Source organism: Heloderma suspectum, chromosome 3 (assembly GCF_057233095.1).
Source record: "Heloderma suspectum isolate Gila_16-S chromosome 3, 16-S_ref, whole genome shotgun sequence".
Lineage (NCBI taxonomy): Eukaryota > Metazoa > Chordata > Lepidosauria > Squamata > Helodermatidae > Heloderma > Heloderma suspectum.
Window position 1 is genome coordinate 306,972,394 of NC_139460.1, and position 21,946 is coordinate 306,994,339.

At 41.5% G+C, this 21,946-nt stretch overlaps 1 protein-coding gene across 6 annotated transcripts in view; it reads right to left on the bottom strand.

Annotated features, from left to right (window-relative positions):
- Positions 1–21,946, bottom strand: part of PHC3 (polyhomeotic homolog 3) — a 94,117-nt gene that overhangs the window by 13,076 nt on the left and 59,095 nt on the right. For 4 of the 6 annotated variants that reach the window (XM_084841539.1, XM_084841534.1, XM_084841535.1 and 1 more), the window contains exons 7-11: positions 16,609–16,849; positions 13,469–14,343; positions 10,486–10,636; positions 8,345–8,598; positions 6,938–7,097 (exon numbers count right to left, since the gene is read on the bottom strand). In XM_084841539.1, coding sequence (XP_084697665.1) covers positions 6,938–7,097; positions 8,345–8,598; positions 10,486–10,636; positions 13,469–14,343; positions 16,609–16,849 — 1,681 coding nt within the window. Of the gene's footprint in view, positions 1–1,095; positions 1,345–3,578; positions 4,110–6,937; positions 7,098–8,344; positions 8,599–10,485; positions 10,637–13,468; positions 14,344–16,608; positions 16,850–21,946 lie in introns of those variants that run through there. The other 2 variants (XM_084841540.1, XM_084841536.1) reach the window with 2 other exon arrangements.

Below are 21,946 nucleotides of genomic sequence, written 5' to 3' on the forward strand. Positions count from 1 at the left end.
ATTATTTTACCTATTTGATGGCTTTTGCAAAATACAGAGGAGTTCTGTGCTGAGACAACATGCTGCTTTTTCATGGTGTGAAAGTTGGACATAAGTCTGAAATTCAAGTCTTTCTACACAGAATGGAGAATGTATGAAGATACTGCAGCATTATTCTGGTTATATGTTTTTATGTAACTGTAATATCATTTGCAAGTGAAAAATACCAAGTAAGAGATATAACTTGACTCAGTATATAAATGTGGACCCCCCTTATCTATGCTTGACATATCATCTGAGATTCTGACCATGAGCAACTGGTAGCATAGAGTCACTGCAGAATCAGCACAATTCACCATTGTCAGGTTAATGAAACAGGGAAAAGTGAGTCTTTGGAAAGGATCCAGTGATGCCACGCACTAGTGGAAGCCAATGCTTACACAGTGTTAATAGCACTTGCTAGCCTGATGGGTTTTCCAGGAAAACCTATCCCACTAGCAAGTGCTATTGACATTGCACAAGCATTGGTTTCTGCTAGCACAACGTCAATAGTGCTAGCACACAGGCACCACTGGATCATTCCTGTAAATCAATGTGATTCTCATGACACTGTACCAGGATGAATGGCATCTAGCTTTGCAGCACAGAAATCACAATTATTAAAGGGACACAGGAGTTGCAAAAAAGAAGAAGGTTCCAGCAGTTGTTGTGAGGATAAAATGGAGAGGAGGAGGATAATGTAAGCCACCTTAGGTTCCTTGCAAGAGGAAAAAAGGCGGGGTATAAATGCAATAAATAAATAAATAAATTATAAGCCTCAAAATTCTACTGCTTAGAAAAATGACACCTGTGCAGCTGTGGTCTTCCTCGTGGTCTCTGTGCATGCATGTGTCCATGCATTCATTACATTTCTATACTGCCCAATAGCTGAAGCCCTCTGGGCAGTTCACAAAAATTAAAACCACAAGTGCAGCACAAAAACAATATAAAATATAAAAGCTTAAAACTACTGTATAAAACTACAACGTGAATAAAACCTAGCAGCAATGCAGAGATTTACAATACAGTAACAAATTTAAAACAGCAGAGCTAAAAAACTAGACTGCTAAAATGCTAACATTCTTGGGAAAATAAAAAGGTCTTCAGCTGGCACCGGAAAGAGCACAATGTAGGCACTAGGCAAACTTCTCTAGGGAGCTTGTTCCACAACTGGGGTGCCACAGCAGAAAAGGCCCTCTTCCTGGTAGCCACCCGCCTCACTTCCTTTGGCTCCGGGAGAAGGATCCCTGAAGATGATCTTAAGGTCCGGGCAGGTACGTATGGGAGGAGACAATCCTTCAGATAACCTGGCCCCAAACTGTTTACCTGAAGGATAAACATATGGGTGAGTAGCAAGCTAACTTACAAGATGGTTGGTCGGTGTCCTATTACAAAGCAGAAGAACGGCACGACCAAAAGTACAGTCAGCTCTAGCCCAAACATCCAGTCCATAATGACAAACAAAGCTAGATGGTGTCGACCAGGTTACTGTGCTACACAGTTCAGGGATGGCAACCCCCCACAGCTTGGAACTGCAGAACGAACTGGTGGTTCCAGATTCCTGATCTCTTTCAAAAATCTCTTCGCTGTCAGATGCAAAAACACAGAGAATTCTTCAAAAGGAGGGTGAAATGCAGAGACAGAGGAGAGGGAGACTCTTAAAGAAGATAGTTTGAGCCCTTTCTCAAAAAGGGAGAGAAGAAATTGGAGAATTTGTTGCTAAGAGGACCAGAGTGGATGAAACCCATGAGTGCCGGTGAATGAAGAAAAAGCAGTCCATTTCCTAGAGTAGGAGCACAGCGTAGAGGGCTTGCAAGTGGCATCAAGGACTTTCTGTATCACTGCCGGGACCAGCTCGGTAACAGTTATCTTATTCTCCGTGCCATCATGTGGACAGTCGGCAAGCCTGGGTGCCAAATCCTGCCATTCTCCCTGGTGAGAAGGGACAGATGCGATGGGAGATCACAGTATCAATCTCAGGCCATCCTGAGTTGCGGGATGAATCAAGGCTGTCGAGGCCACGGTGGAGTTATGAGTATGTACTCTGTACCATCTATCCCAATCTTTGCCAGGACTTTGGTGATTAGTGGGAAAGGAGGAAGAGGTAATACAACACTCCCATCCACTTGAGAACCGAGGTGTCTCCCTGCGAGCCCACACCATGGCCTGCTCAACTGCAAAAGACCTGGCAAACGGCACTGTCCCGTGTGGTGAAAATATCCACCTCCAATGTGCTCCAATGCTGGAATAGCATCCTCAGGACTGATCATAACCCATTCATGGGAGGTCAACTTGGTCTGACTGAGTTGGCTGGCCAATACATTGTCAGTCCTAGCAACCTGTATTGCGACCATTCCAATCAGACAGGGCGCACGCAACCGAAAAATCTCAAGATTCAAGGCGAGGAGTGGAAGTGATGTCATACCACTGTTTTTGTTCAGGTACGCAACTACTGTGGCATTGTCCAAAACAAGCCGGACCACTCTGTCTGCCAAGTCCAGCTCAAATGCCTGCAGAGCTTTGTCCACTGCCCACAACCTGTCAATCCAAACAGGTTGATATACTGTTTGGATTCCTCAGTCGACCATTGTCTGTGGACCATGAGGCCCAAACAGTGAGCTCCCCATCCTGAGAGTGACACATCTGTAGTCACCACACAGGATGGAGAGGGCTGAAGGAATGGCATGCTCTCGGTTAGGTTGGCTGGCACTGTCCACCACTGAAGTCTGATGACTTTCTGATGTCTGGGGGAAGCCGCAGCCTGGTCCACTGGATGTCCCGCTTGGTATCAAAATTGTGTATGAGCCAATTCTGGAGTGGTCTCATATGTAATCGAGTGTAGTGAATGGCAGTCATTGTCATGGTCATCAGACCCAGCAGGTGATGGATTTTGAGCGCTGTGGTGGATTTGCAGAGCATTAGTTCCTTTGCCAAAGAAGTCAGTAGCTTCACATGATCATGGGGTAGGAAAGCTTGACCTGTCCAGCAGTGCCCCAATAAACTGAAATCTCTGAGTTGGTTGCAGCTGAGATTTCTCCATGCTGATGCAAAGTCCCAGGCACTGGAGGAGATTGCAGGTCACCTCTATCAACCAAAGGAAACAGTTCCGTGTGGATGCCACCAACAGCCAGTCATCGATGTACGGGTACACTTCAATGCCTTCCATCCAAAGATGGGAACAGACCACTGCAATGCACTTGGTGAATACCCTTGGAGCAGTGGTGAGGCTGAAGGAGAGTACCTGGAACTGGTAGGTGTTGCTACCAATGGCAAAGCGGAGATAGCATTGATGCAACTCCTCTATGGCGATGTGAAAATAAGTGTCCTTGAGGTTGATAGAGACAAACCAGTCTCCTCAGGAGAGGAGGGGGAGGTCATGGCCATCAAACGGGAGGTCCTTTATTCAGGACCGAGCTTCCTGGGAAAGACCCACTGACCTGAGCCAAGCATGTGATTGGAATGTGATAGAACCAACCAGGAATTTAGTGTCTACCTGGTGTCTGGAGGTATTTATCTGCTGCCTGGAAAGCTTCATCACCTCATTTTGGAAGATGCAAGCTAAGTCTTTTCTGTCCTCAGTGAAGTGTTCGAACAAACTCCCCACCTTGTCCCACAAAAACAGTTGGTAGCTGGACATGGCAGCTTGATAGTCGGACACTTTCAGGCCGAGTGTGGTGGAGGAGTATATCCTACATCCAAGGAAATCAAGATGCTGGCCGGTGAACAGTGGACTCTGCAAGTCTTTCCCTGGGCTGCCTTGACCACAATCGAATTCAGAGCAAGGTGGTTAAATAGAAATTCAGCATCCACTTCCTGCACCCGACACATCCTCTCCAGTTGCTTAGACGTGGGCAACATGGTGGAGGGGGCCTTCCACAACTGTTTAATAGTGTCCTGCAGAGTGGGTAAGAGAGGAATCACCACTGGTCTCAATAATTCTGTATAGACAGCATCACAGAGCGGATCCAGTACCATAGGTGCTGCTTGTTGAGTGGCAAGCCCCAAGGATTGGGCCATTCTCATAACTTGATCAGAGAATTGCCCCAGATCTTCCAACGGGGAAACTGCGTCTTGAGACCCCAGTGCTGCATCTACAGATGACAAAGAAAGATGGTGTGATGAAAGGGAGGTAGAAACAAACTCATAATCTTCTGTGCCCGAGAGTGGAGACCTTTCCGTAGGCACTGGAAGAGCAGCCTGTTTGGAGGCCTGTTCCTGTGGATGCGGTGGTAACATGGCCGAGGCTGGAAGTGGCACTTGCTGCCTTGAAAGTGGACAAGGCAGTGGCATTTGAAGGCCCAGCAGGTTGTGCAACCCCCTGGAGACTGGCGGAGGGGCAATGAACATTCCTTCTGACTCAGGAGGTATCGAGACCGTAGTTGAGGGCTGACTTTGATACCAAGTGGGTTCCTAATCAGACAATCCCTCACAATGGTATTAGTGACACTGCCCATAAAGATAATCTCAGCGATCATCCCAGTGTTGGGGTTTCCTGTAGGGTAAGTCACATTTGTAATGCTTGCCCCACTTGGACACCAGAGACCTGAACTGCTCTCACAGATGCTCATAAAATCTAGAGGGCTGACTCTGCCTGATGGAAGCGTCCAAGAAGGAGTCACACGAGCCTGGACATCTGTCTCAGAAACCATCTCCCTTCAGGGCGCGAAATGGATGAGGTGGCAGAGCGGGCAATTCAGGTGTGGAGAAGTCCCAGATCTCACCCTCTGAAGTCAACATAAACAGAATCAGGTCCAACCTCAATGCCAACATGGGCTCAGAATGGGTGAAAGAAGCATTGGTGGAGCAGTGGGAATCACCCTCGCTACCAGGGAAGCCAGTCGATCCTGAGGTCTCACAGAAGTGTTGGTAGAAACGGTCCATGTTGGTGACCTTGACTGATCCCGAGATGGGGAATGCAGTTTGGCTTGATCCCAAGCAGAGCCTGCAAGCTTCTTAGAAGCTTTCTTCTTTGCATCTGAAGAGAGAACAGGCTGTTTGGGCATCTTGGCCTTTTTAGTCAGTTTCCTGGCCAAAGAAAGTGTCAGCATTCTGCCTGGAGTAGGGGTATTTTTTGTGCTCAGTGATTTTTGAGTAGAATGCTGGGGGGACATATTCCCTGACACTTGAACAGGTTCCTGAACAGCAGGAATATCCCCCAGTGGGGCGGGGTGGTTGGCACTTGAGCCATCGGAGTAGGCTCCATCAACGCCCTTAGGCGATCCGAGCAATTTCGCTGGGCTTGTTTTGAGAACAACTGGCAATAACGATGTGGCCTTCTAGGAGACAAAATAGACACAGCGAGTGTCCATCAGACAGTGGTAATTTGCTCCCGCAATGGCCACACTTTCCAAATGGCACCTTGAGGGCCATATGCCCATAAGGGCAAGCGCAGGATTGTGAAAAACAAAATCAAATCAAATAACGCAGAAGAGAAGGACAAGAAATATTGAGAGAGAGAAAAGAATAAAACCTCAGCTTTTTAGTACCTTCAGACAAACAAAACACAAGACGTTCCCTGACGAGGCTACCACAATGGCGGTCAAAAGAGAACTGAGTGAATAAGCGGGAACCTGCTAGGGACAAGCACACTTGAATGGTGGGGGAAGGGTTTCTGCCAAAACTCCTGAGCTATAGAAGTTTCCCGAATTGAGGGTCTGTGCAGGTGCAGAGCCCATATGTGTGATGCACAGAGACCACAAATAACTTGAAACTTGGCATCCATAATCTACCTGATGAGGTCTACAATTGTGCAAAATTTCAAACTGATTCGATATCAATTGCAGACACAAGAAATTAAAAAGTTCTGAAAACTGACCCATTTGTACCTTTTGTTTTAAGCTGGGGCATGGCATATCATATATTTCTTTCAAATTCTGAGGAAAACTACTGATGTACTTTATTCAGGTTTGTTGAAGAGGTGTGACTTTCATTGCTTTGGTGAAATTCTGAGCAGCAGTTTAACAATTATCAAGGTTATTCTGCCCTATGAAAGCTTATGGCAGCAACTGCTGGTAAAGTTACGTTGGGCATGCTCAGTTTTATTCTGAAGCCAGAACGTTGCTGCCAGTACTACTGAGACAAATTCCAGTGTTTCTGTCAGCATTCTGATAGTGGGAAACTGTCAAGCCACAAGGAGTCATGGGTAAAATCACAGGAGGATTCTTCTAGCAATACAGCAAGGTTCAGATGCTTCATAAAGCAATACAGGGCCAGAATAATGTGGGGCATCTTTGCTGGTCCCAGGCACTCCATCCTCCCCATCTGGATTTGGGTCTGAAAGACCCAGGAAAAGTGTGGGTATATGGAGGGTAAGTTGTAAGCAAGCACCATTTGTGACACTACACATCATTACTTATCACAGGGTCATAGAATCAGAACAGTAGGGTTGGAAGGGGCCTATAAGACCACTGAGTCCAACTGTACACCTGTTTAGGCATCAGCCTAAGCTTCCAATTTCCTGGCTTTGTGGAGCTTGAGCCAACATGAGACAACCTTAACTCCGGTCTTAAACTGGGTGCAGGTTTTTTTTATCATTGAATTTTATGTAAGACAACTGAATGCTCTTTAACACGCAACTGCCTGATCTAAGAAGGGAGATCCATGCGTGCAGCTGATGCAGATGTGCATCCACATTCAGTTACAATAGAATTTCATGGATGCATCTGACGTGGGTGGAGAAGCACATCTCCAGCCAGGGACTACAGCTGGATCAGAGCTAAAATGTTTCTTACAGATTCAGCATTCACATGTAACAGATGGCATTAAGTGACAACTATTGGAAAACTCTTCTAATTGTGTCTGCAGTCTCGGGAAACAGCCTCATTGTGGACAAAAGAGGTAGGCTCAGATTTCAGAACATATTTAAAGCACCTGGGGAAATGGTGAAATAGTTGCTCAATATATATTAATATGCACAAACCTTCAGTAATTATGTCTTCCAGCTCTGTGTCTGAGGAGTTGTCTGCATGTTTTGCATTGTTCTGTAGCTCTGGCTCAACACACATAACATTCATCACCTGGCCCTCCACTAGGAGCCTCTTTTTTGCAGGCTGCTCAACCAGAAGAGATGAACAACTTACCTGTTACAAGAGAAAGATGAAATCATAATACAAGAAAATAATACATGTTGTTTACCAGATGTAGCCTTGCAGACTACAAGGCAAGGGCATGCACTTATTAGCCTGTTTACTGCCATGAAGTAGACAGAGAGGCATAGAATAGGCACATGCAGCAATTTTAAAAACAGACACTGGCTGCAGTCTATTGCAGTCTACAGCCCATATCAGACCCAACATGAGGAAAACAGATGAGATGAGGATGGAGGAATGAAAAGAGGAGGGGCAAATAAATCTATCATTTGAAAGGCATCTTTGCTTATTTCAGACTTCCATTTCTGGCTTTGAAATTTCATAGGGAAAATACCAAAAGAGGACACCACAGAAAAACAGATATGCTATTTGCCAACACCTTTTGAGTCACTGCTCAAAAGAAGGTATTTTCCCACTCCTTTCATAAGAGATTTGTTATCTTCTGTTGTCTACTTTTGGTCCTTACATGCATACAGAGTACAGGAAAATCATGATGCTCTGATTTGGATTCCTGCATTGAGCAGGGGGTTGGACTCGATGGCCTTGTAGGCCCCTTCCAACCCTACTATTCTATGATTCTATGATTCTATGAAAGAAAATAGACCAAAAAAAAGTCTGTTGAGAAAGGAGTAGAAAAATACCCTTGGGTAAAGAAATGTAGCTTTAAACACATAACATTAAAAAAAATCTATTTTCCATAGCACCTTTGGATACTTTCCTGTTTACTTTTTCCTCTCTGAAGTTTAAATGATGGAGTAAACAACAGTTGTGCCTGTCAACTGATTTCAACAATGGGGTGTTATTTAGTGACAGAACTGCCCATTTAGGCTCAGCCTATCCAGGAGTGGAGAATCCACTTCTAGGAGTGTGGCAGTAAAGCAATGTCAGCATTCTACTCCTCTGCTAACTCACTCTTCTTTGGAGCATAATGTTTGTAGGGAGGAGCTGGCCTTCACTCTTAAAGTTCAATGGGGCTCACAAAGAAAAGTAAACATGGGACATTATCTCTGAACATTCTGCTGCTGCTGTTTCTCTTGAAACCTTGCTACACAAATATTTACGGGATTTTCAAAACAATATCAAAGAGTCTAATTTGACTTTTCCTCAGTACAAATATTTCTGCCACAACACCATATATATATTTTAATCATAGATCTGTCCCCAAATAACCACAACATATTGCCTTTTTAAACAAAAATATCACACATACATGGCTCAACATCATATTTTGCACTTACAGGAAATGGTTCTAACCCCTCTTGGATCACAAAGCCTTCAATAATATGGGTAAGGATTTGTGGCTTAACGATTGCCTGTGGAAGTTTGTTTTCTATGCTAGGGTTCCTATTAGACACTGATGCGCTGCTACTCCTTGTGGCGACTGCTGGAAGCAAAAGCGGTGGTTGTGGAATAGAGGCATGTGACGGGTCTGATGGTGATTTAATTACAGAAGCGCTGACTGAGGAGGCCACTGAAGGATGTCCCTCTTGTTCTGAAAAATAAGTAATGTATTTTTAAAAAAATAACTCAAGCTCAAAAGTCTTCACAGTTATAGAAAACATTATTTTCATTCATGGCTTTGCCATCACAAAATTCTCTTCCTAATATGTTTTATCAACTGACAGATTGTCAAGGTAATTGAGACTTGGTCCACTGCCCTCCCATGCTTAGTTAAGAGCCCTGCAGTACTCACATGTGTACTACTCGGACAGAAATTGCATAATATGGTCTTGATTTGCATAATGTGATTTATCAGCATAATTTTAATTAGTGTAGAAGCTTGGCTTCACTGGCATGGAACACGGGCAGGAATGGTACAGCACACTACTAGTGTTATATGCCACCCTTCTCCTGATTTCTTGCCTAATGCCATTTTTCAAGCCTATTAAATATTGTTCTTACATTAAATGAACTGCATTCATTTCTTCAGTTTTAATAAAAAGAAAATTGCATATCCTAATTTGCGTATATGCTCTCAACTAAGGAAGAAGCTGCAAGTCTGCTCTTGTCTACCTTTCCTTTCCTCATATATCACTTTTAATGTTGCTGGTTCATCTAGGCCAATATTCTGCCTTCGACAGCAGTTATTTCTGGATACTTTTGAGAAAATGCACAGGGAACAAGAGTCCTCCATTGCTAGCTGTGCACCACGACTCCCTGCCCATCTAAGATTAGGGACAGCCTAAGCATGCATAATGATCTGGTGCTCCAGTTTTGATAGCTACTGATATTCTTGTCCTCTGTTAAGAGGTTAACATAATTTATTACCTGTGAAGTTTGTTTTTGTGCCATTTTACTTCTTCAATGGAAATTAAATTATACTCAGTTAAGAAATGTGTATGTACAGATAAATGCATTAACTGTAATATTGGTCACCAAACCAAATTAATCTGTGGCCCAAGAGGAGGATTGGAATGCAATGTAAAATGTGGGGGTTAAAATGCAATGAGAACTGAGTTATACCTAGAGCCATGATGTAATGTAAGATAGCTGGCTACAAATAGCTGGCTCACAGATGTTAGGAATTTTGTAGCTCTAGAAGTTTCTAGAGTTTAGGATTGCTGAATATTGCTAGTACTTGCATTTGACCCAGCAGCAAAACATGCTTTAGGCAGGAGACTGAATCCCCCATCCACCCCAACCCCTGCAGCTCAACAGCACTGTCTGGGTTTGTGGTCTGTGAAACCCTGAGAGGGTGCCCATTCACCCCACTCCACTCTCCCAATCATGCCAGCCATCAGTTGCTGAGGTTTCCCATTTTTCCACTATATTTCAGGGGCTGAGAACTCCTGAGTCCTGACAGTCTGCTGCTGCTTACTTAAACCTTTCCCTCAGAAACTGTTCAACTCCTTCCTCATCTGGTCCCACTGATGTTGGGATTCTTTGCCAGTTGCATAGCTCCCTTGTGCCTGCCTATTTTAACAGGTCCTCCAATCCATTCCTTTGCCTTCCGTGTTCTGAGCTGCAGAAGAACACGTGAAAAAAAGTGAAGGCTCCTGCGATTTGCTTCTTTTTTAAGCTGCAAGCCTAGGTTGCCTACTGCCAAGGCCAAGCCAGACCAGCTTGGTGATTAGATTTTTCCTTTTTCCCTCCCCCTTAAATCTGTGAGGTCTCATGGTTTTAAGCAGAGGTACCACAGCTAATAGAAGAGATTTCTGATATGCTCTTCTTCCTGCTGTGCAAGCAAGGAAGGATGATGCTTACAATGGCTTCAGCAATGTGCTGAATCCAAGAAAGAATTCGGATATTGAGGATACTGGGTGAGAGTCTCTCCCTTTATCTTGCAGCACAATCATCAGCCCTTAGTATTGCACAAAGAAAGAGTCATAAGAACCAGAAGATGCCCTACATAACTATGTATCTCTACATTCCTTCTTACCTGGAAAGGGCTCCTCATAGGTGAGCTCATCTCTGTTTCTTAAGGTTATAGCCGGTGGTGACAGGGTTGGTGGGGTGGGGGTCCTAGCCATACGGTCACATTCTGATTCCTCCAGCATCTCTTCCTCACACATCTCCTCCACTTGATAAATCTGCATTGAGTACATCAGCACTTTTAACAGCAAGTCCTCTCGATATTTTATGGATTTTGTTAGCTATCCTGGGTTTTCATTTTTTTGAAGGAAAGGCAGGATTAACTTATTAAAAATAAAAAATAAACACAACAGAAGTTTTGTAAATGGTTGTAAAATGAACTTAAAAAAATAGATTACACAGTTAATCACTGCACTTTACTTTTAAAAAATGATTATGTGCTGTGGGCTGGAGAATCAAATTATAATTTAAAAGAAAGGGCAAGAAAAATAATAATGGATTTTTACTTTAAAGCAATTAGTGGGTGTTGATGATGAGTTTTAGCCATTTTCAGCTTTGTGAGATAAATTTGATTTACCTGCTACAGCCGAATGGGCAGTATTTGCAATTGCGACATTTGCTAGAATCTAGATTTGGTCCTGCTGCTTTCAGTGCTTCTCAGAAACACTTATCGAAGCTGACCAGGTACATCGACCCAGGAGTCATGTTTATAAATACTTATTATCAGAGAATAAGTATGATACACAGGGTCTTCAGAAGGAATGAAATAGGGAATTGGAGTATCCTATTTTGCCTAATCAATGGCCTTCTGTTTTAGCATCTGTATCTGATATGTCCATGGACCTTCGGTTACGCCTTATCCAGCAAAAACTTTTGTTTCGGGTTTATTGGACACCACAACATCTATTTAACAAAGACTTGTCTAAATTTGCTAATTGTTAGAGATGTAATACAGTTAATGCTTCTTTTATTCATATGTTTTGGAAATGCTCAATAGTGACCTCCTTTTGGGTGGAAGTTATCATATGGATAATCTTTGTATTGGAAAGCTCTTTAATATTTACTGATGTACATGTTCTTTTAAATTATTTACCTGCATGTTGGAATCTAACACATGGTCAGCGTAAATGGATTTTTCGCACCCACTTGACTGCTAAAAGACTGATATTACAACACTGGAAGGATAAAAGCTCACCACCTGTAATGCAATGGATTGAAGACCTAACAATACTAGCAATGCTTGAAAGAGTGGTATAGAGATGCCACTTGCAAATGGACTTATATTTGGATATTTGGTCTGCTTTTACTCAGGTTTATATATAATCCAGTCCTCCTTTTCTTTTTTCTTTTCTATGTTTAGAATATTGTAATACTTGGAACTGAAGCCTTTAAAGCTTGTAGTTATACTTGCAAATTTCTTTTTTGTTTGTTTTTGTTTTGTTGAAACTCACAATAATTTTAAAAATATCATGTTCCATAATTTTGTTGTATACAACATGCTTCTCAAGACAGGCAATTAATCAGAAATCTGAAATAAGCCTTCAGAATTGGTCACTTGAGTTGTAATCTCAGTAACAATTCTACTGACTAACTGTGGTGAGTATAACACAATTGCTTCCAAACAGTATCAATAGGATCAAAGATCTATATATATATTAATAACAGAAAACGAACTCACATGGGTCTTAGATCATTTGTGTCCCTGGACAGAGACCATATGTTTTTAAAATGTGTTAGTGCTTTTTAGATCCTTGCACAGCTCTTGCCTTCTAGTGTTGGTTTTATTCTGTGGCTGTTTTAATTTGTTTTAGATTTTATATTATGTTTACTTATTCTTATGGCTGTACCTGTATTTTGTGAACCACCCAGAGAGTTCTGGCTATTGTGTGGTACAGAAATGTAGTCTATAATAATAAAAGAGGATATCTGTCCTCTATCCCTCAGCACCATAGCCACTAGACCATGAAATCTAGACACCTAAAACTTGGAATGCATATTAAGGGGGTCCTAGGTGTGTGCACCTTGTGGTTAATTTGTTTTTTAAATGCATTAATTAATTTTAATGTGTCCACATGGTGGAAGCCTGCAGTCACATCTTCAGCCACTAGGGGGCAGACTTCCCTAACCAGTACATAGCTTTGCAAGCCACACAGTTTGAAGCCACTGGAAATTAGTAGGCTGAAGGACTGAGTTATACACCTGCCCCCTTCCCCATGCTGTTGGGTAGCCCCCCTCAGGGTAGCGGAGTGGATAGACTCCTCTTTCAGGGGACTCTAGGGGTTAACCATGGCAGGGGGCATGCCTAGGGGTGCCAGCGGGTATGGTTTCATGTAAACAGGATGGGTACAATGTGTCCAACTCTGACAGCTGTATAGGTTTGCTTGAAGGCTTCGCTGTATCAAACTAAGGGCTAGTCCAACCCGTGCAAAGTTAAGAAAAAAAGAAAGGAAAGCTATGCACACTAAATTACGTAGATACATGCATACATGTATTCTGTGCAGAGAATATACAAAAACCCCTAACACCATACCATATTAAAAATTGGGCTTTTCCTCTTAAAGTAGTTTAAAGCATACACTTAATATGGGAAAGCAGGAGGAGGCAAGATTTAGCATACACAGATAGGCTATAATCAATTTATCCTTCAATTAGGATGAGTGAAAAACACTTTTTACAGTGATTACTGCTTCATAATTGGAAAACAGCTGGTGCGAAGATGACAGCATTTTAATGCAATACTAGAATAGAATGCTTCAGTCTACTTGATGTACAGATGTATTTGTTTGTTTAGATATTTTTACTCCATTCTTCAGGTTGAAATCTCTTAGACCAGCTAGAATTTCTAAATCAAATGTAGATCCTATCACACAAAAATCCTAAAACTGGTAGATGTTTTGTAGGAAGAAACATCTATTTACAACTATAAGATAAGCTTAGTCATAAGAAAACAAATAACACCTCACACAAAACCTATCAATATTTCATCCAGCTTTAGTTTGCCAGTGTTTCATTTAGCTTTAAAACAAGAGAGTAAGTTACCAGAGGCTTACCACTGGGGTCTCAACAGGTACTGCTTGCTGCACTTGAAGGTTTACTGCAACTGTCTGAGGAGGAGGAAGGGTCTGAAATGGCAGCTGGACCAAAGCTTCAGCAGCAGGAAGCTCCTCCTCAGAAAGCAACGTATTTTGCACCAAAACCTGACCCTGAGACAAAATCTCAGGCTGCACTTGTAGAGACTGAACAGGAGGAAGGGGGAGTGGCTGATTGTGGGTCGGAGATGTTGACAGCTGTGGAGAGGTTGCAACTGGAATTGGTGTGGGCTGCAAAGTTGGATACTGTTGATGAGGTGTTGGAGATGTTATCGGCTGGCCTGTGGACACCATGGAAGGCTGATCTGCTGAGCCAATGTGTACTATTGGAGAAGGTGGCAATTGGGGTGGAAGATTAGTAGACTGTGATATTGGTTCTGTTCGACTGTCATCAGCCTGTGCTGCATTATGTTCTGACTGAAGCGCTGATGATGCTAGTGGATGTGATTGTGACTGAATAAGAGCCTGGGGATGGATAATTATAGTTGGCGACTGGCTGGGCGAAGGAGGTGGTGGGGGAGATACCACCACTGATTGCTGTGAGGACTGAGATGGGGTTGGGGAAAGTGGAGGAGGAAGAGGAGGTGGATGGATGTGAACAGGTGTACAGTGCTGTGATAGGGTACTGCTGGGAGTTGGAGGAAGGGCATGGCCCTGGACTGGTACACAGTGTTGTGAAGAAGATGCTTCCTGACTGGGAGGAAGCTGAAGTGTGATTGGTTGAACTTGCTGCTGCTGGAAAATCAGCTGATGATGGGAAATTTTTGAAGATGGTGAATGAAGAGGGGATTGTTGGTGCTTTAGTAGAGAATGAGGCTGAATCGGAGAATATGAAGCTGCACAGTGAAAAGGAAAAAATGGCAATTAATATTTCCTTAAATCCACTAAAAACCCACAAAAGATGCATGTTTTCAGATAAGCAGAACTATGTCTACCTAGTGTTTGGCCAAACCAAGCAAAAAGATCATTTTCTTTATGAATAAAAACATCCAGTATGTATAATACGATGACTCCAGTTTGACAAATTCTTAGAGAAACACGTGTGAATAATGAGATGACATCTTGTTTGTATAATCCAATTCCATAACAATGTTTTGACCGGGCTGAGCATTCTAAAAATATTGATTTTTAGCATAAGCAGGGTAGTCAAAGCATTTTTATGGAACTGAATTTCCAAGGGGAAGCATACATTCACCACCAAAAAAGGCATAAGTAGATTTGCTTGCATTATATCAATTTTTCTGGTTCTACTAGTAATGTGAAGGGATCTGGAGTTTTGCAGTGAACTGAAGCTCTATGTCTGACTACTGAAGATTTTGATCAATCTCCCTTCTGGTTTCTGAGATTTTATCAGCCTTTACCCAAATATATTCCAGCCTATCTTCACAGCCACAGTAATAGGAAAACTTTTTAAAAAATGAAACCTCGATTCTTAGTAAATCAAATTCTGCACCCAATAATAAATTCTGTGGTTACATGAAAAGCACATATACTGCCCTGGTCCAGGTTGGGGTTACAGAAATGCAGAAAAGGGAAAACAGGTGCTGCATACAAAACTCCCTTTCCCAAGCCAATAGCCAGGACTCCATATGGTCAGCTCTTTAAACAAAGGCTAAATCCAATGTAGTCTACTTTTACAAGTTGTTCTGGAAGCTGAGCAAATTCATTCCCTCCCTTTTCCCCTGTCAAGCAGGATCATGGGTCTGGTGCCTGGTTCTGTTGGATCTGAGCTTACTGAGGCTATGTCTTTATCTTATCAGGGGAGGAGCCCAAATGTTTTTCTACTTTTTATTATACAAGTGGTTATTGCTTTATTAGTTTTTTTGTATTAATTTAAAATTTAATTTTAAATGACTGTACTCGAGTTTGCACATGGCTTCACATGCCTTTTTAGAAGCCAGAAAGCAGAGATGTAATCTATTTTTTAAAGCAAAGTTTACTTCCTAATTTAGGGAATCATATTATGACAAAGCTTGAAAATGGGGGATTTGCAGAGGAACATATATGTTTGAAAAATGCCAATTGTATGTTTTAGTATTGAATATAGACACGCCCAGTATAGAGACCTCAAGATATTACTGAACTACCTGCCATTCTTGGAGAATATGACATGATATCTAGCACGCAAAATTATTTTTGCCCTGAAACGTTCTCCATTCAGCCCAACATTCCATCCTATTGATATTTTGATTTGCTCTGTGTTGGTGGTTATTGCGAGGCAGACTTCATGTTCTGGGTTTTAAGGGCAAGGGATAAATTGGGCCTATTTCACACTTGTCTGGTTCAGATGTGCTGGACTATGGAAATGTTTAGGTATTCCCTACCAGGAAATGCCTACACATTCGTGGACAGTCGGAAATGGGTGTACATGTCTCCAAAACCAAACCAAAAATTTTAATTAAAACCAAATAATTAATCTGTTATTTAAATTTTAGGGAAAAATATGACTAATTTAAGCCCCACTGATTTCCGTGGCTCTACTCAAAGTATTACTAAGTATGGATGTAACCCACTGTAAGAAAAATGTGAACTATTGAGCTGTCACGTCTTAAAATATTTACAAGTATTCCAATAATACCTGTTTAAAGTTTGAAATACAAATAATCTCGAAGCAAAGCACTGAGGTTTTTTAAATATAACATTTACATCACACTAAGTGCACCATATTGAATTTTCCTCCTAATCTAATATTTCAGTTCAACTAATTTGGTTATTAGAAAAAAACCTTTCAGATATTTATACATGGCATTTTTAAGTTTTGAAAGTAAATCTCTGGTGGTTTAGGAAAGTGGAAAATATTCCAGAAAATGCACATCACTGCTTTTGTTGAGAGCCAGGCTTAGAGACCAGTTCCTGCGATGACAAAGTATAGGGGGGCAAGACAGAGGAGGGTTCAGCTCCCCACACCATGCACCACATCATATTAAAATAATTTCTTCGCTGCCTAGAACTTCATATAGTCTCCAGGAGCTTCAGATTTTGTGGCACATTTCATACAACATGGAACTGGATGGAAAGGATATACACACAACACTGATACGTTTGCAAATCAGAAGTACTGAACATGAACATCCTTTTAAAAGGTGATATCTCTATCCTACCTGGTGCGATGAGCTGATGAATACTTGATGTACGTGTAACAGCTGGGCTTCGAGGCTCTGCAGTTGGACTGTCTCCTTTCCTTTTGCTTTCTAGAGGATCTGACTGGCTGCCTTTGGTATTGGTTACAGGCTTATTAGAGCACACAGCTAAAGTCTGGGCTTGACTACTGCTTTTTGGAGAACCATTCTGTGAACTAGACAATACACCCAACTTCTGACTGCGCAATGTCAAATTCTGGACCTGAAGAAAGCATTTAAAATATAAGAAAATTAAACATAAAGTTTAATAACTGATTTAATGAAAAGCTTTTCAGTTGACGATACTAAAATCAGAAAAGCACAGGTGCACTATAGCTAAGCCCAATAGATAGGTTCCAAGGGAGAAGCAGTTCAGAGCTCAGCTTTGCAATATCTACTACTCATAGTGTGGTGTAGTGGTTAGAGTGTTAGACTGGGATTCAGGAGATCTGGGTTCTAGTTCTCACTCTACCATGAAGCTCACTATGTGACTTTGGGCCAGTCGCTGACTCTCAGCCTAACCTACCTTAGAGCATGGTTGTGAGGATAAAATGGAGAGAAGGACCATATAAACTGCCTTGGGTTCCTTGCAAGAAGAAAAAAGGCAGGATATAAACGTAGTAATAAAATAAATATTTCCTGGCTAAATCCAAGGTGCTGGTTTTAACTTATAAAGCTAAACATGGCTCAGGACCCCCAATATTTCAAGGACTGTCTCTCCCAGTATGAACCTGCTCAGTCCATATTGCATATTTTTTGTATTTTGTTGTTTTAGATTATGTTTTTATGGTGTTTATTTGTATTATAATGCTAATTAATATTGTATTGATTTTGCTTTTTTTATTATATTAATTATGGATTTATGTGTATGTGCATGGAAATTGCTTCAAGACTGCTTTTTTTTCGAGTGGGAAGTGATTCATAAATTTAAACAACAACAACAACAATTAACATTAATACATTATCAGTGGTGTGCAAGGTGCTGAACAGAACAGAACAGAAAAGTTCACTGTCTTGGACAGAGAGAAGTATTACAATCTAAATTAGGCTGACAAGGCAAGCATCGGGAGTGAGTAGTGGACTTCAAATCTTTCCACGTTTTATCCCAAGGACTTTGCTCAATCTTCTGTCACATCAACGGTAGGCTATACATGTGTCTTGTACAGTTCTCGTGAAGTAGTGACAGGAAAGTCAAATAGAGGGGAAGAAGGTAGGCATGGCTCACACTGGTATACAGAAAGCATACCCCAAAATGTTTCTAACATGAATGAAATATATACAAAAATATGATATAAATATATTTGTATTGAAGACTAGCTATTAAAGTGATATTGACTAACTGTGCTCAGATTGACTAAAGTGCCCAGATTCCATTACTTAGTTGGGAAAATATATTCCCAGAGATACAGTCAGGGCCAGAAATATTGGAACAAGGATAACTGTTTTGGCAGTTGGCATCTGTACACCACCACATTGAAGTTGAAAGGAAACACACCCAGATGGGAGCGAAGTCAGGACTTTCAGCTGTAATTCAAGGGGTTTGACAAAAGTGGGGCACTAACCATTCAGGAAGGACAGCCAGTGGCATACACACACACCCATCGGTGGTGGCTCATAAGTAATGGAACAAACCAACATCATTTCAAACTTAAGGATCGCCTTTAATGCCTGGTTGAAAATCCTTTGCAGTCAATGACTGCCTGAAGTCTGGAACCCATGGACATGACCCAATACTGAGTTTCCTCCCTCGAGATGCTTTGCCAGGCTTTTACTGCAGCTGCCTTCAGCTGCTGCTTGTTTGTGGTTCTTTCTGCCTTTAGTCTTGTTTTCAGTAAGTGAAAAGCATGCTCTATTGGGTTGAGATCAGGTGACTTCTTTGCCTTGAGAAACTCTTGGGTAGCTTTTGCTGTATGTTTGGGGTCATTATCCATCTGCAATATGAAGCGGCGTCCTATCAGTTTGGCAGCATGTGGCTGAATCTGAGCAGAAAGTATAGCCCTATACACTGCAGAATTCATCCTGCTGCTTTGATCAGCAGTCAGGTCATCAATAAACACCAGTGACCCGGTTCTATTAGCAGCCACACATGCCCATGCCATAACACTGCCTCCACCATGTTTGACAGATGATGTGGTCTGCTTTGGATCATGAGCTGTTCCTTTCCTTCTCCATACTTTTCTTTTCCCATCATTCTGGTACAAGTTAATCTTGGTCTCATCAGTCCAAAGAATCTTATTCCAGAACTGGGCAGGCTTTTTTAGGTGTTTGCTGGCAAAGGCTAATCTGGCCTTCCTGTTCTTGAGCGTTATCAGTGGTTTGCACCTTGTTGTGAAACCTCTGTATTTACATTCATAAAGCTGTCTCTTGACTGTAGATGTTGACAATGACATGCCTACCTCCTCAACAGCGTTCTTGACTTGGCTAGATGTCGTGAAAGGGTTCCTCTTCACCCGGAGCAGAATTCTGTGGCCATCTACTTTAGTCGTCTTCCGTGGTCTTCCAGGCCTTTTGCTGTTGCTGAGCTTGCCAGTTAATTCCTTCTTTTTCAGGATGTTCCAAACTGTTGTGTTGGCCACTCCCACCATTTTTGCTATCTCTCTGATGGGTCTATTTTGTTTCCTCAGCCTAATGATGGCCTCCTTCACTTGCATGGACACCTCTCTGGACCTCATGTTGCGACTTCCAGTGAACAGCTACCAAATGCAAATGTAACACTCAGAACCACCTCCAGGCTTTTATCTGCTTGATTGGTCACGGGGTACCCAGGAAACAGGCCACACCTGACCATGCTGCTGCTTGTCAGCCATTGTTCCATTACTTATGAGCCACCAACGATGGTGTGTGTGTATGCCACTGGCTGTACTTCCTGAATGGTTAGTGTCCCACTTCTGTCAAACCCCTTGAATTACAGCTGAAAGTCCTGACTTCACTCCCATCTGGGTGTGTTTCCTTTCAACTTCAATGTGGTGGTGTACAGAGACCAACTGCCAAAACAGTTATCCTTGTTCCAATATTTCTGGCCCTGACTGTATACCCCAAATGATCAAACTAAATTTGAATAAGTTGATTAGTGAGATTACACGGGATATAGATAGATGGGCATAGTTAAAGCTGAGTTTGTGGGGCAAAGTTTACACACTAAAAATGAATATTATACCTCGGATTGTTTATATTATACATGGGATTCCTCTACTTATACCTGGCAAATATTTTCAAAAACTCAATGCTTTGTTTTGTAAATTTCGGGTGTGTGTGTGTCCCTCCCCACCATGCATATCTCTGAAACAGATGCAACGTCCAATTAAAGAAGGTGGATTCGGTTTTCCAGATCTTGCTTTATACCATCAAGCCTATTTGTTATATTAAATTCTGTTTTTTTCCAGTCCTATTAGATTTTCTACCTTAGTCAGTTCTGGAATCTTTCTGTCTGGACCCTCTTTCTAAATGGATGACATGAGGTTCTCTGCATATTAGAATGGATAAATTCCCCCCACCCGGCAATTCCAGCTTTTAGGGAGGTCTGGTGTATAATGTCACATCAATTAAAGTTTGATCAATATACTCATGCTCAGTTGACTCTCTGGGCAAATCCAGATTTAAAAACTGGAAAAAAATGTTTCTGTGGCAGACTTGGACAGATCAGTTGATTTTTACCCTACATCAATTATTGGGTCCTGACGATGAGCTTTTGTCATTTTCTGACTTGCCTGCCAAATATGATTTACCTGCTATGGCTGAATGGCAGTACTTGTAATTGCAACATTTGTTAGAATCTAAATTTGGTCCAGCCGCTATTACAGCTTCAGATTCTCCATTGTTATTTGAAACACTTATAGTGGCTGAACAGTCATGATTCCTGTATATAAATACTTATTATCAGTAAATAAATATGATATTCAGGGTATAAGACAGGAATGAAATAGAGAACTGGATTGCCACATTTTGCTTAATCAATGGATTGTGATTTTAGTGTCTGTATCTGAAATATCTATGGATCTTCGGCTATGTCTTATCTTGTTTCGGGTGTACTGGATGCTACAACGTCTTTTTAATAAGAATTGTTGGAGATACAATACACCTAATGATTCTTTCAACCATATCATTTGACAATGCCCAACAGTTGCCTCCTTTTGGCAAGAGCTCACTCTTTAATATTTAATGATGTATATGTCCTCCAAAACTATTTACTGGTTTCCTGGTCAGCGTAGTTAACGTATGGTCAGCACAAATGGCTTTTTCGAGCCCTTTTGACAGCCAAAATACTGATATTACAACATTGGAAAGATAAATGCTCACCTCTTGTAATGCAATGGATTGAGGACCTAACAACGCTGTCACCATTTGAATAGGTGGTATATAGGTGCCACTCGCGAATGGACAAATACATGGATATTAGGCCTGCTTTTGTTGAAGCTTATACGTAATCTCATGTCTTTTGTAGAAAGTTGTACTTAAATGGAATATTGATATCTTTATGCATGTACTTTTTGTTTTTCTTCTTTTTTTCTCTCCATGATTTGTTTTGTTTTGTTAAAACCACAATAAAAAATGAATATATATATATATATATATATGTATGTATGTATGCTATTAAAGTGATGTATAATGCAGAGGTACAAAATTCACATATTATATTGTTCCATTTGATGTTAAAGAAATCCTGAAAAGATGAAGGTTTCTCTTGATTAGTAAAATGCTGATTCCAGATGCACTTCACTAGACCACAGCTGGATCGAATTCAATGCTGCTCAAATCAAATGACTCCCCAGATTCTAGAAATTTGTAATGCAAATGGAAGGCTAGCGCAATTATATCCATTTTCAGCATTTCCTTAATCATGTTGATCAATCAAACAGTAAAAATATTGACACCCTTAAGGCACTGCATAGTTTCACACAAACATTTAAATACCATCCCAAGGCACTATTGTGAACCTCCTGGAAACTACTCCAAACAAAGCAAGAAAGAAGCAAAATGCTGGCACCCCAGCTGACAACTGAAGATAAGTGGAGAAATGAAGTCAAGAGACTGGGAAGGAAGACAGAACAGAAGATGAGACAGTTTACTGACTCTAATTAAAATGGAACACAGAAATATCAAAGGGGTACTAAAAAAGAAATGATACTAACAGATTTATTTTCTCTTTCTAAGCATGCACAGGATTGCATCCTAAGTATTTTTAATGTACATTTACATACCAATCCTATGCATGTTTACTCAGAACTAATTCCGTCTTAGAGGCCTCTTAAGATTCCCTCTTAACCTGTAGGGCTTATTTCCAGGTATATATGTACAGGGGTGTACTGGTAGGCATATACAG